The sequence below is a fragment of the Plectrocnemia conspersa genome, unplaced genomic scaffold (assembly GCF_051122295.1).
Source record: "Plectrocnemia conspersa isolate PC_06_02 unplaced genomic scaffold, ASM5112229v1 ptg000003l, whole genome shotgun sequence".
Classification (NCBI taxonomy): Eukaryota; Metazoa; Arthropoda; class Insecta; order Trichoptera; family Polycentropodidae; genus Plectrocnemia; species Plectrocnemia conspersa.
In genome coordinates, this window is record NW_028277167.1 from 1,290,138 (window position 1) to 1,305,891 (window position 15,754).

Consider the following 15,754-nt stretch of genomic DNA (forward strand, 5'->3'; position numbering starts at 1 on the left):
AAATATCTCGTAATTAATGTTGAAAGCAGTAAAGCAGTGAGTGAAAGCAGTAATTCAAAAATATTGCATTATTTATTTATCGAAACGTTAAAAAAAGAGCAACTTTGTATCAGTGATGTCATTTCAGATTTCTGAGAGAAGGGGTAAAAGTTGGCCAGTTTTTTATATACATGCATTTTTCTTGCTAAATTCATGTTTGGAATCCACATCAAAAGCAATAGCAGTGGAAGGTTCGGTTATCTAGCGTTCATATTAAAAAAAATTATTGCAATATTACGACTTACAGTATGTGAGAATCGAATGAAGCACATATAAACCGAATGTTGGTTAATAGAAGAGCGCAAAAAACAGTTATCCCTTCTCAGAAGTCAAAAATCCACGTCAAAAGCAATAAAATCGTGCCGTCGCAATGGGAACGCTCGGTAACGAGTGTTCCTACCCGACTGACTACCCGGAAACACAGTTCCCACTGTCCCCTCGGCTAGTCATTTATAAACGAAACCATTGTGGTCACTTCTCAATGACCATAAAATCCCGAATATGAACTATTGTAAAGCGACACAATGCCTATTGTAGTGATAACAAACGGTTAAAAAAAATTGGTTACGGTGAATATTGTATATTATTTTTGTTATCATTTATATCTGGCTCATATGTGAACGATTTCTCTCGGGGGATTGTTTGTAAAGCACCATTATCTACAATAATTAACGATGTCAATTACATAGGATCATCTTTACAGTAATATTCATATATTTTATGTTGTAATCATAGTCGTAGCAATAATTTTGCCGTGTCTGCAAGTCAACCGTGTCTCTACCCCCTCCTCATTTGAGACCAACCTTAGGTATTGAGGGTTGCAAAGCTCGCCAATTGTTGAACTCGTTTCTTAGAATAACAAAATATGTACACGCCTTTAGAAAATTACATTAGTTTGATGGCCATCTTTCCGAGGTCAAATTGTGCAACGGGAATATTATGACTTTACGGTGCTTTTTTTCTTCCGGTGATATATTGTTTCCCGTAACTTTTTCGCAACATAGAAATATTTTTTCAATGCATCAGAGAATAATTGCATATTATTTATGTTAACAATTTTTCTAGAAAACATTTCAGTTAATTTATAAACTTATTTTTATCATCAAATAAACCATATTTTTCAATGTCCAATATATAATGTGAAATTATATATGTGTTCCACTGAATTCTCATGAACAACGATATTTGGGTTTAAATGTTTCCAGTACTTCATTGGTTTTAGAAGATATAAATAAAAGGCACGAAATGACATTATTATCTTTGGAATAAAACCATTTTCTTTCTACCTTCTGAAAATCCATATTTTTTATTTCCATTTATTATTGAAGCACCAACCATTCGTAATTGGATATTATTCCAAAACTCTGGGACCTGAATTACTAAATACACCTAGAATATAAAATTTTCAGAGCTAATATTCCATGTGATTGGATTATTAATATTGACAGTTCCATAGTGCATATTCAATTATTGTAAACTATTATAGCTGTCTGTATCTCACTATCGTGAGGTACCACAGCTAGTGGATGTGTGTAAATACCAGAACCTCTACTATTTAGGTTTAGATATAGCGATGTACCACTTGTATGATATTTTTCATAAGAAATGATTTTATTTTCATTTTTACCTTAATAATATTGTTCTTTTACTTAAAATAAATTAAGTAAATAAATTAATTTCTTAAAAAAAAAAAAGTTTTTCTTTTTTACGCACAATAAGTACTCTACCAAGTATCAGTGGGAAGTATAGATCCCAGTAAATTTTTTATAAGTTCCAATCGCTTTTTTTTTAATATTTTTTTTTTATATTTCTTAATAAATAATAATGACTAAAAAATGCGAAAAAAAAATAAAAAAAATGAAAAAAAATAATTTGAGCACGAAAGAGTTAAATAAAAATACAAAATATTTGATATATTTATATTCGAGATATTTATGTACATAAATAAATGTAAATATCAATATTTCTACAAAGAGAAAATGAGATTATAATCAAATGTTTACTCATATAGATTGAGTAAGATAATATAATAATATTTATAGTGATAACACAATATTGATAATAAATAGTAAAATGTACAGAGAGCACAGATATAACGGCAAATTAAAAATCAATGGAATGATATTATTATGATGATGTTTATAACTAAATTGTTTATCACAGATTCTTAACTGACAACATGAATTAAATTACAAAATATACACTGGAAAACTGAGTATTCTTTGTTATTTATTATCGGACGACTTGCTCTCTTTCGGTTTAAACTTCAACGGATTCGAAACTCTGAATATACTTGGTAACATTGCCGCAAGAGCTGCAAAAACTTCCTCCGAAATACCCTGAGGTACTAAAAATTGTATATTCTTTAATTCAGATCCACCCCAGGAGGCCATTTCGATCATGAAACCTTTGACGCATTTCAGAACTAACTCGGCACGCTTCACACACCAAGCGACTGTCATTTCCTAAAATGGATTAATTTAAATTAGATGCAATATATAAAAACAAGTTTAATAATAATGTTATGCATTACTTCAGACATGTCATGTTGTAAAAGTACTGGTAACGTCAGCGTTGTAACGTCATGTGAACATGCAGTTTTTAAAACGTTTCTTAATCCCAAAATAGCTGGATGGCGAGAGTTGATATCATCTAATGTAGATTAAATTAGTATTGAAATAAATACTTATTAATATATTATGATAAGATTTTACTTGATTTTAGAGAAGATTCATCGGCTATCAGATGAAAAAGAACATGGACTTCGGCCAAGTTCGAATGCTTCGTTATATAAACGTCTCCCATTTGCAAGCATTTACTTTCTTTCATTTTACGGTTCGGTATTCCATCTTGAGGACCGAATTCAGCTAGATTTTTCAATCTTTGAGCATTACGTACGATGACCTAAATAGTATGAATTATTAATCTAATTCTATTTTTAATTATAAATATATGGACTCACTGGTTCTTTGACTTCAGTCATAATCTTTTCGAGTTGATCTTCCATTTGTGGAAAATGAAATTCAGTGCTCTGTTGGCAGGTGGATGTAATTCGCTTCGATAGACCAGTGTAATGAGGAGGCGGAGAATCTGTCATTACGACCAAGCCGCATATATCCGACGAATATAAACCCAAAGCGGTTTGCAAGCGTCTAGGAGCGTCGACGATTCTGATGAAAGATAATATTATCAAGACGATAAATTGGAATATATTGTTACAAACTTTACCTATCATCTAATTGCTTCACGTTACAAAATCTCATTATATCGGCTGACATTATCCGTATATTATGCATCTGCTTCAATTGAGAACCTAAATGAATCGTGAAGCTTTCTTCTAAAATGTGATCTTGATGGTCTAAATGAGACATTGCTTGTTCAATGTGATTCAACCCCATGAACTGACTGAGTGGAGAATTACTATAAAAACATAGATTATAATATATATTTAAAAATAATATATTCATATTAAAAAAATTAAATACGTGGGAGTCTGTAGCGTTGAATTCGTTTGATGGTCTTCCAAAGTCTTCATCAGCCAAGATCTGTATTCAGCACGCTGAGCTTGACGAAGAGCGTCCAATTGAGAGCCCCATCTACCCGCCACCATACTTTGTTCTTCAAAATGTCTACCAGCAAGATGATTGATTTCGTCTTCAGTAGTGTAAGTGTGCAAAAGCTTCATCTTTTCGTCCATCTCTGTTGTCTGACTGAAATTTCATCATAATTAATCTTTGAATATGGTAATTTATAAACGAATGAATCAGGAATGTCATTTCAGATTTTTCCGGGAGAAGGCAAAAGTTGACCAGTCAGTGGTCGTTATTTATTATTTCCATTTCATTATGATTCATAGTATTTTATTAAGTAACATGCATTTTTCTAGTAAATTTATCTCTGTTTAGAATAATCTAGTAAGGATAGCTATTTTTTTATCTCCAACAGCAATATGTCTTGCTCAAATAAAAAAAAATGATGTCCCATAGTGATTTTTCTTTCCTTGTCCTCCTTGAATAAAAATTTCTGAGATGGCCTTTTCAATTTTATTGTCCTCCTTTGATATTTTCAAAATCTAGTGACTTTAGTAATATTTAAGTGCAGACAAACTATGCAGCAATATGCGAGACGTTTATTTGTATTTCTTCTACTTATTTTCTTCTGAGAAATGAGTTGACTTAATTTGTATTTTGAACTTGAACTAATAAAAGTTCTAAAACTATTATTTAGTTTTAAAACTTTCATTAGGTTAGGTTTTGGTTTGAACAGCAAATGGACGTTTCGCAACTGTCAATTTGAGTTTCATATACATTTTTAGAGCAGCATATAGTTTCATTAGCACCTATCAATTAAATTATATTTTCACTAGGAGAAATATATATTTACTAGTAAAAATGTATTTGGAATTCACAAGTGAAAATATAACTTCACTGTAACATTTAAACACCGCGTGTATATAAATAATGATAAGTATGTAAATGTATATAATACTAGGTATGGAAAATTTAAAACCATATAATTTTACTAGCATATGACAGATAAATTATATTTTCACTGGTAAAAATATATATAAATATCTACCAGTGAAAATGTATACCGGTATGATTTCACTGAAATGACATACATTAAAAAATATTTTCGGGATAGATTCGAGACTTTATTTTAGATTTTTTTTTAGGAATAACCCGGGAAATTCTAATTTAGAATCAGGGACATCATGTCAGATTTTTTTTAATACGATTTTTCTGGCCAAATTCAAGGAAGGTAAATGTCCCCCTCCCTCTCCCCCAAATGACATTCCTGGAATTAACTTTCACATACTCATTGGTTATCTTTTTGACATCTTCGTCTCTCTGATGAATTACTTCCTGAACTTTGTACGCATAAGAGCTTTCGACCTGCAGAATCGCATCGAGCACAGGCGAATGCACCAGTCGGTGATATGCCGCTCCGAAGACTTCTTCATCTGTGGCGCCTTTTTGTTCCGCGTATTCAGAAATTTTATCTTTGTAATTCTTTTCCCAACCTTTGATGACAGATTCGACGTCTATATCGCCCGATCTAGCCTTTTCGATTAAATCATCGGCTTTCGAGTTATGGAATTCTTCAGTTTCATTCTTTACGAAATCGTCTAAGGCGCAGTTCAGATCTGAAAAGATTAGCATATTTAATCATCATCTGCAATAAGTATTTTGCTTAAAATCCATGCAAATATACATTAAAGTTATAAAATAACGTATTTTAACTACATAGTAGAGTAATGCAAGAACAATTTCTTCAATCACCTTCTTCGAGGTACACCGGAACGTGAAACTTGGTAATTATCCGTTGCGTCAATTCTTTCGTACATCCTTTGAACGGAACCTTTACCGGAATAGTGACTCGGTGAATCAGCTCTTTGACGGTACGCGTAGGATACGTAAATACAAATTCTCTGACGTCGGCTGTCATTTTGACCTGACTGTCATTAGACGGTCTTGACGTTTAGTTTTTCGGCCATACTAAATATTGTAAATAAAACAACACCAGAAATATTTAATGATAAATTTAAACAATTAAATACTTTATAACCCTATATAATCTTGTTTAAATAAATTAATTTTGTTAAGAATAAGTAATATTAGTATTTGTTAGGCGACTTTCATTAATAATGTCACAGGTTTTTCGTAATTAGTTTACCCCCCTCCCTCTATGTTTGATTCACAGTTCTGCTAACATCTCTCTTTAACATGTGATAATATTTATGAAAGCGATCTTATGGTATTTTTTTAGAATAAAATTACCATATTGATATTTATAAATTAAAATAGTGGTAATACTATATCAAAGAAATATCTTTAAAATCTTAAATCCATATGAAGATACTGTAAGTATTTTTTTTTAATTAGAGAGAAACGTTAAATAATTAATCTATAAGATATTTTTACTTTGTAAGAGCTACTAAAGAATGATAAAGCTAGATTCGACGGCGTTCTAATGATTCGCTCAACGTGTAAACGTATTATAAGTAAATAAATATCAGAACCGGATAAAACATAAAACATAAATATCAGAACCGGATAAAAGATAATTATTTTTTAATGATGTTTTTCTAAAGCTAATAAGAATATTCTTACTTCGCTTCAAAAAGTGATTTTACCATAACATTCATATTTGAATCCATTATGAACTTATACAGACTAAAATTACCCAGCTCCTCGGTGAATACGCTTTTTATCACGGCGGCTAATAGCTTGGGATGGAACATATTTGCGGTATTGATGCAAAAGTAATTTCGCCAGCATCCTTCAGTAGTTTGAAGAAATGCTTAAATACAACTATCTGCGCGAATTCAGCGAATCGTAAAGAAGGGCCCTGGGATATAAGAACGGTTAATAAGCAAATATCTTCTTATAGACGTATATTGATAACCCTTTCTGAACTTTTTGTACTAAACGGGAGTATTTGGTTATTAAGGAATTTTTAATTAAAAATCCCAATTCAAGAATGCTACGAACTAAAGTAGCATAGAGGATGCGAATAATTGACGGATCGTGAAAGTGTAATGCGTTCTCATTGGAAGATTTATCAAAGACGTCATGAACATGCAGAGAGAACCTCCACTTGCACTCAAAAGTGATTCTGTAGTGAAAATTTCTTTAGGTATTTGTTTTTAGGCAGATTTATTTTTTTATATTGTGGATAACTGATACCATTGGCACTCTACAACTACGCTGGAAACACCTAGACGGAGCAGCAGCAGAGAACTAGCTCTGACTGCATCTGCAGCGGTAAATTTGCGTACTTGTTAGGAATGTCGACGCCACGTTCAGAAACTAATTCATGAAAGCGTCCAACGACGTTTTGATACATATATACGTTTTAAAATTGAATTAGGTGCGAACGAACGTTGGTCAAGAGAGTGAACAAACATGAATAAGTCTCTGTAACGTATTTACTTAAAAGAAAGATTTTATAAATGAACAACAAAGCTATTAATCTTAAGTAAATGGTTTAAATGTTCTGGCAAACCCTTTTGGCTTGATCGCTTGACATTGTATAATGTAGATGGCCCTAACGTCTTGCTACATAAAAATAACCGAAAAAATAGTACAACTGACTCACATTTAATAGAAACATTTTTATTAAAAGTGAGTCGTTTGTATTATTTGGCAATGAGATAAATAACAGCGCCTTAGAGGTTTTATTTCATATATTGTCTATATGCTGTTGGAATCGGTAGTCCTCTTGTTATCCATTTTATAATAAAATTTGAGCAGTAATATTGTTTTTTGATGCCAAATGGTAACTTATTAGCGGTTTTTACAATTCCAAATGGAATCTATTTTAAGGCGATATTGCAAATGATAATGGAGATATTGACGTTATTAAAATAGTGAATAAAATAAAATGAAAAAGAAAAAATATTTAAAATAGAAGAAGAGGAGGTGATTTTGGCCAAAAGGCGTGCCTCGTGTCCGGCACATGGACGAACAGTGCGGTGCTGGGGCCTCCGGCGGCGGGCGCGTCGCTCATCGCTCATCGTTCGTCTCTCGTCGTTCGTCGTCGATCTTCGAAAGCCGAACCGAGATCGACGCAGACATGTCTCTGCAGGACGCGCCGACACACCTCCTGCCCCCGGGCGAAGTCTCCGAGGGGCGGAGCGCCGACCGAGACGAACATTCGACACCGCCAGGTGAGCGCAGCTGTCATCCGCGACTTGACGTTTGCCGTTCGCCGTTCGCCGACCAAACCTAACGACCTCTAATCGATTCGGCGTATTGTCGCAATACGGCCGCACAGTGACAGCTATGCCGATAACCTCAAACTCTTCGGCTGCCTTCGGTCGATTTGCGCAAAGAGGGTTGGCACCACTGTTCAGCTGTTCCGCTGTTCCGCGGTTGCTAAGCGACCGGTGCGTTTCTCTTGTTTACGATAAACCGAAATCAACCCGTTTTGTAAATATTTTGAAGAGAGACTTTTTTACCCAAACTTATTTTTGGATGATTTGGTGCTTAGAAAGAACAGTCCACCCTACTGCTTTTACAATCTTACATTATTTTGTCTGAAATTTACACAACAAATGAATTAATCAATTCGAATGATTTAACCGTTTTCAAGTCCAGCGTTTTTATTTTTATTGAATTCACTGCGATCTAATTGATTTAATCACTACAATTAAGCTTCTTAACACGTTTCAGATGTTGGAACCACTACCTGAAAAAAAAACACCTAATAATCTAATGACAAAATAATGAATGTTTCGCTCTATCATTGTAAATAGTATTTAGTTAATTGTTATACTATTGTAATTCCCACAATGACAATGATTCTCAACATATTTGTAATCGCATGTGTTTGATTATATATATATTTGTATGAAGATATGATTTTCGATCACAAAATGATTAAAAATCTCCTTTTTTGAAATTTTACCTTTTTAATAATGGATTTCACCAGCTGATTTTCTAGTATGATGGATGGATGGATTTTTCGCACGGAATGTCCTTATTGGTGGTGAATAATGATTTTTTGTCGATTCATTACATTCATTTTACCCATTTAAATTAAATATGCTTAGATAATTCACTGGCCAACAGCAGTATTTCAAATTTTATTTTTTTAAATACGCACAGAGAGAACCAAAGACTATTTCAAGGCTTGATCTATTATAAAGAAAACAAGCCTCTGCGTATCAAAATCGCTTTAAATATATAGAAGCTATAAGCACTTGAATAAAATTACAGAAATTCAATTTTTGTCCATTTTTTGTGTAATTTACAATACAATAAAAAAAATCTTTGGTTTTAATAAAAAATATTTAAAACCATCGATAAATTTATGAACATTACCTAAACTAATAATATGATTAGAAAGTGTTATATAGTAATAAATTCAATTACCTTTAATTTGATATACTATACTTTGCAAACGGTCTACTAAAATAGGAGTTCTTAATAATTATTTTAATTAATCAAATTACTGACCAGTGAGGGCGTCAAAATTTATGATTTTATATACTAATTGATAGGGATGTCATCTCAGCTTTCTTAAATCCAAAGAATTAGGATCAGCTGTTGTGTGTAATAATGTTTGTTTTGTGCGGATTTGCATATAAATTATATAACTAGAAATCAATTAACCGCAATCGTATTCTTGAGATAATTGAAATAAAATCTTTGCATCTTAAAACAACAAATACAAAAACGTAACACGAACTACTTCACATAAATTTGCGAGGCACTGGGGCCTTTCCAACATTTTGTTTCGTTCAGCGATTTAATTCTGCGAATTTCGGTCATAGTTGGTCGGAATAATTTAAATAAAATCGAATTAGATTGTTTATGATTAATAAAATACGCAAAGTAGTATGTCACTTTTACCTAGTAGTTATTGATTGTGTTCACCGTATAAATTAATTCCGCTAAAATAGCAATAAAAATCTTTTAAAAGAGCAGTTTTCTCGTAATGAATAATTTTTGTTTTCAAAAATAATCATATATTATAAGCATCGATTTAATTACTGGAATTATCGAACATTTTAATGCAAACCTATCCAAGCAATCTACCATCGAGTGCATGCCTTCTGATTTCGCTGTAATTATGTATTGTAATGTGTAGCGATTACTTTGTTGCTTTGCAACTAACATGAATCAAACAATGCACATCGAATATATTTGGTACCTATTTTTTAGTTCTACTCTTGCTTCTCGACTACCTTTTAGAGCAGATTTTCCCACTTTAAGCATCTGTGATTCAATATAATATTATGGAAATTAATATCACAGATATTTATTTACATGTATGTATTGAATTTCAGAACAATGCAACTAAACGATAAGTTGAATCTCAAAGACAGTTTCCAAACAACGCTGATAAAATCTGAACTGAAAGTATTAGCAATAAATAGATTTTATCTGTTAATATTTTCTTATAGTAGCAAATTTCACTAAAAGCGTTGCAGTAATGTTTTGACGCAGAATACAAATGCTTTTGCTATAATTTAACAACTAGAAACTCGAAGATAGCAAGGTCAGGATAATATTTTGGATAGCTGATAACATCTCTTTCAAAGTTTATCGTTTTAAAACACTTTACTTTGACTTGTCAATTCTGAATTTTTATATACTATTTATTTTTTATTTGTTCTTGCGCTCAAATAAACAGGCGATGAAGAACACATAGCCAAACTTTAAACCATCCTGATTTCAATCACTATCAGAGACGTTATTAGGTGTGGCATTTGCTCCTCCTTAAATTTGGCCAGAAAAATTCATGTCATTTAATTAAATACTATATTTTAATTAAATCTAAAATTTCAAAAATCTGAAATGCCGTCCCTGGTTCTAAAACAGAAATTCTCGGGTTATCTCTCACATAAAATTTAAATAAACAGTCTCTAATCTATCCTGAAAATTTGTTTTAACCTTTTGGATGCTAAATAACGATATATCGTTGTTCGTCATTACATAAAATACATACTAACAAATATCGCTGTTGACGTAATGTTAAGACAATGGCATGAAACAGTTTTTGAATAAATTTAATTAGAATATAATAATGTATAGGAAGATTTCAGTGAAATCATACCGAAATACAATTTCACCAGAGGATATGTATTTTTATCAGTGAAAATATAATTAATCTGACAGATGATTTCAACTCAACATACTTATCATTACTTATTTACATGGAACGTATAAATGTTGCAATGAATGTGAAATTTTTAGTAAAGTTATATTGTGACTAGTGAAGTCCAAATATATTTTCACCAGTAGATATATATGATTTCGACTTTTCCATGTGTAGTAATATGTATATTTACATACTTATCATTACATATTTACATGCGATGTATAAATGTTACAGTGAATGTGTATTTTTCAGTGAAGTTATATTTTCATTAGTGAGGTCCAAATATATTTTCACCAGTAGATATATATTTCTACTAACAAAAATTTAATACAACTATTTATTTTATTATTATTATTTTAAATGTCTATGAAATTCAATTTCACATTTGCGAAACGTCCGTTTGCTGTTCAAACCCAAACCTTACCTAAAAAAAGCTCTTAAACTAATTATTGTTTTAAAACTTTCATTAGGTCAAGTTTAAAATACAAATTAACCATTTCTGAAATTTTTTGAGGAGGGGAAATTGCTACGGCAGCTTAAAAAAGAGTATTTTTGAAAAATTTTGAGTGATAGCTATCCATACTGATATTACTATGTCTTTGGTTTTGGTTTATATGTGCTACATTAAATTTCTAATATTATTTGAGTCGTAGTATGAGCGCTAGGTAACCGAGCGTTCTGACTGCGACGGCACGATTTTATTGCTTTTGACGTGAATCTTTCACTTCTGAGAAGTGATAATTGTTTTTTGCGCTCTCCTAATGGTCAAACTTTGGTTTAGATATGTTTCAATGGAATCTCACTTATTGCAAGTCGAAATATTATTATTAAAAGTCTAGACCCTTTGAGCTGTATCGCCGTACATGCACGGTGGTCGATCTTTCACTGTTTTGATGTACCCCCAAATAGTTGTCTATTTACAAAAATAACCGATGATATAATTCATAAGAAAACATTATATTTATATAATATTCTTGAAATTTGATTTAATTTTGCCTCTAATCATTGCATTAGCTTGACGATGGAAAACATAAATAACAAAATACCTCCACTAACTTTAAAAAGTATACAAGAACAAACATGGCGCACTAAACTTGACTTTAATTATGAATTTCTAGTTTGTTTCCGACTTAGAACAAACAAAGTATGGACGAACTCAACTGAAAAATACCGAGAAAGCAGTCGCTTTCGACTTCCATTCAGACCAAGCTAAGCGGTCCGTAATCTAGATATCAACGATTCTGTGTGTAGAAGAGTAGTTTCTACTGGCAACACTCCTCTAACATTCTTGGTTGCCCTACGCAACGCACACGCTGCTTACACGCTATCTCTAGTTTTGATTCTGAGTAACCTCTTCCCTCCACCAGATGCCGGATAGTAAATTTGATTCACGATCGGGCAGTGATAGTTTAAAAATAAACATAGTGGTGACACCGACGTGATTAAAACGCTAGATAACGGCGTTTACACTGTGAGCGCAATATTTTATTGTTTTTAACTCTAAACCCCTTTGAATTTGGCCAAAAAAGCACTGAAATATCATATTAAAAACTACCACTAACTAGCCACTTTTATCCCTCCCTATAAAAAACTGCAATGACGTCCCTGTTCAGCATCGCCTTGAACTTGGCATCGTTGGCCTTCAATGTTCGCCTGATTGTTTTTGTTTTATCAATCAATGAAGAACCCACGATTCGGATTTTTAAAAATACTATTGAGTTCGTAGAACTTTAGTTGCATCTTTATTATACACGCTATTCGTAATGTCAATAAAGCAATGATATGTAAATACCATATACTTGTTATCTTAAATCTGAAGACATGTAGTTAGTGAATTTTTTATTTGTGCTGTTTATGTAGTAAGTGAATTATTATTTTGTTAAAAACATTTGGTGTTAAAGAAATGATTTGTGTATTTACACTCAAAACGAATTTAGTTTTTGCTTTACTTTTCGTACATACATTACTTTTTTTGCTCTTTATTCATATATGTGGCACGCGTGCAGACGTTCCAATCTAAAATGGTCACTGTCTATTGATTTGTTTTTATTTTACCATGCCTTGAAAGAGCAGCTTTATTGTAACACTTATTTAAATAGTTTATTAAGTTGCAACTCATGAACCTTTTGATTAACTTACAAACATTTTGGTGCAAATGTTTGATACGTGTTCAACTATTGTTCTTTTAACTTCGAAGCGAGCTCCAGATGTTTGACATGGCAGGTGGTCGCGTAATAAATTTTCCGGTTCATAACTCTGAATTCTTGAACGTTGTTTTTTAAAGAAGCTCATTTGTAATGTTTGATATTATATTTGTTGGAATACCTAATTTGATCAGCATTGATCAGAAATTGCGTAACGATAGGTATATGTTTACGTTTGGAATAAAAATTACGACATCATATCGACCCCCCAAGGTTGTCTGACGATTCAATTTTGATTTCATACCGTCGGAGTAACATAATCGATAGTCTATTTCGGATGGATCTGGAAAGAAGCTACGACGGCCTTAACTATCGCTAACGACAGTTCGGAATCCGATTTGTTCTCGGCGAATAGGAGAAAAAAACAAGAAACCCAGCATAATGGCAGCCGTTCGTTTACCGGGCATTACGTCAACTTTTATAATCGTCGGCCGGCGTTTTAGAACGACGGCCCGAGGGCGTAGCCGCCCGAGAAGGAACTCCCGCGTGCGTTTTTTTCTCCCCCCGCCGGTCGCTGCTCAAGAAAGTCGCTAAAACATGTCTGGTTTATAATTACTTTTGCGAAGCGGGTGTCCTTCGCGCCGCATATTCCGACGAAACAATGCTTTTTGACCAAACGGAGGCTCTCCAAGATCAACTACTAGATTCGGCTTAGATTCCGATAGCTACTTAAAAAACTATAGATCCAAGTTCTGCGGGAATTTCTGATACAGTTATTTGCCCTGATAGGTATTCTATGTCCATAACTGAATACTTGGCAATGCATAACTTTCTACGAGAACGTAGCTCATAATTAAATGGCACTATGATACAGGAAAGGATAATAACCAAACTCTTTCATTTGGTGGTATCTCAGAAATTTCAGAAAATCTGGATTTTCTCAATCATGAAAGAATATTTAGCTTCACAGGGATTCCAAATTAGGGTTTCTGTTTCAAGATTGCTACAGACTGATGGATTATCAAAATATTATTGAAACGTAGAGAGAACTTTAACTTTCTATATAACTTTAGTTGAAATCTTCCTGGCCAGTTTATTTAGACCTTGGTATTAAAACACGACATGGCACTTTCCGGTGCTGAAAGGTGACGGCTGTAAGAAGTTCATCTCTGGATCAAAATCACTTGAATGCTTTTGAGAATTTTTTAGTCATTTGCATACAACGAAAAGATTGACTATATGTCTGGTTTATCAACAACTTGATTCGCCGTTGCCCGATTTTTATTTATCCCAATCTTCTAATAAAAAAACAACAAATATTTTTTTTAAAACATAGTATTTTTTGATTCTTCATAATTTTAAATATATATTTGAATATTTTCTCGTATACTATTACATATTCGAATAGTTGAAACTAGACATCTAGACGACTCATTGTTTATTTGGTCTGCTATCTTATGGGAGATTTTCATATTCTTATTATTTTTTGACGTTCCGGTAATTGGAGTTTTTTTCCGCATACCAAGTTTATGCTAATCCGCCGTTGAATTCTTCGTAACAATTATTTTGACCAAACGTTGGTGATGACCGGACCCGGCTTAGATTCCCATAGCTGGTTTTTGATCTATAACCAATCCGTTGTCGCGAAGCTCTAGGAAGTATTTCTGAAGGTTACTTAATTGGTTGTTGTTGCTCCGGCAGACTGGTTGGCGCGCTAGGTTTGTGTACATGTGTTTTTTTCGCCATGTAGAGCGCATTATAGATATTAATAGATAGCCATCGCGAATTCCGTTCTATAGACATGTTTTGTATGTTTAGAACGAGCCAATAAAAACTGCATCGATCCGTCGCTGCTGCGTGTTGTTGAAATCACTCGCGATACATTGCAAGAAAAACCAATATGTACATGTCGAGCTTTTGACAAATAGTTTTATCATCGTATGCTTTCCATGATTCAAACCGAATGGAAACGATCCGATGGTAACGTTAATATTATTACTTATATATAGAACGATAATTCTTTGATAGTAAAAATAACTTTTAGTAATTATCTAGCGTCTTCTAAATTTTGCCAAATAATACATATTTTCTTCTATTTATTTTATTTATATAAAATGTTAGATGAAGTGACTTTTTCGGGGTCCTCGAGTGCAACTGTAATTTTTTTAAATTTAATTTTATGTATGTTTTTTTTAATGACTTTTTTGGTGTCCTAGAGTGAAACTGAAATTTTTATACCCGATTGTTTCCAAGTATGTTATTGTCAACACTCATCATGTAAATTGTGAAATTTGATAATGATTATGAAATACCACTGCTGTAGATGTCCAGTTTACTAGCCATTTTCAAATAATATATAATATAAAGGGTTTGAAAGTATATATTAGTTCGATGTCGTTATACTAAATTTGTGAAATTCATATTTATTTATCTATATCTTGCGCTTCTAAATATTTGTTTAAATATAACATACGGCGTTGTTACGGCATTGGAATGTTGATTATCATTGCACAAAAATAATTTGCTTCCTCTGCAATTATCTAAATCGCCTGTTACATTTTTTAAATTCTTAGTAATTTTCATCATTATTTATGAATTGCAAAAACTGTAACCCATCAAGTTTCACTTTCCTTTATTTGTATTCATGGTTTATTTAATAGTTTTAGGCAATTGTTGTGGATTACGTAACTTAACGGACGCCGTTATCTATTTCGGTAATGCCAAGCTCGTCTGCGGTAATCCTTATTAACTTTTATAAAACAGATTAACTAACTAGAGAAGTTTAAGATAATTTGGCTTTGGTTCAAGCGGCTCGTAGTACACGATATATGATATCCGTGCACTATGGCTGTAATTTGATATTTTACCCAATTTTCTTATATATATATTTTTGTATTTGTCTTCCTTCACTTCGCTGTATAATAGTAGCAATATATATAAGTATAAAAGCACAGATGGTA

At 32.6% G+C, this 15,754-nt stretch overlaps 2 protein-coding genes across 36 annotated transcripts in view; one reads left to right on the top strand and one right to left on the bottom strand.

Annotated features, from left to right (window-relative positions):
* Positions 1-1,944: 1,944 nt before the first annotated feature.
* LOC148236300 (FERRY endosomal RAB5 effector complex subunit 3) lies at positions 1,945-5,517 on the bottom strand. Its single transcript, XM_088182066.1, has 8 exons — positions 5,322-5,517; positions 4,858-5,185; positions 3,525-3,749; positions 3,268-3,459; positions 3,002-3,209; positions 2,754-2,943; positions 2,573-2,691; positions 1,945-2,504 (listed from the first exon to the last, which is right to left on the bottom strand). Exons 1-8 carry the CDS (start codon positions 5,485-5,487, stop codon positions 2,265-2,267), a joined length of 1,668 nt encoding a protein of 555 aa, XP_088038192.1. The 5' UTR covers positions 5,488-5,517; the 3' UTR covers positions 1,945-2,264.
* Positions 5,518-7,510: 1,993 nt separating this feature from the next.
* ens (MAP7 domain containing protein ensconsin) overlaps positions 7,511-15,754 on the top strand; it is a 237,449-nt gene continuing 229,205 nt past the window's right edge. For all 35 annotated transcript variants that reach the window (XM_088183134.1, XM_088183136.1, XM_088183160.1 and 32 more), the window contains exon 1: positions 7,511-7,711. In XM_088183134.1, coding sequence (XP_088039260.1) covers positions 7,618-7,711 — 94 coding nt within the window. In that variant the 5' untranslated portion in view covers positions 7,511-7,617. The remainder of the gene's footprint in view (positions 7,712-15,754) is intronic.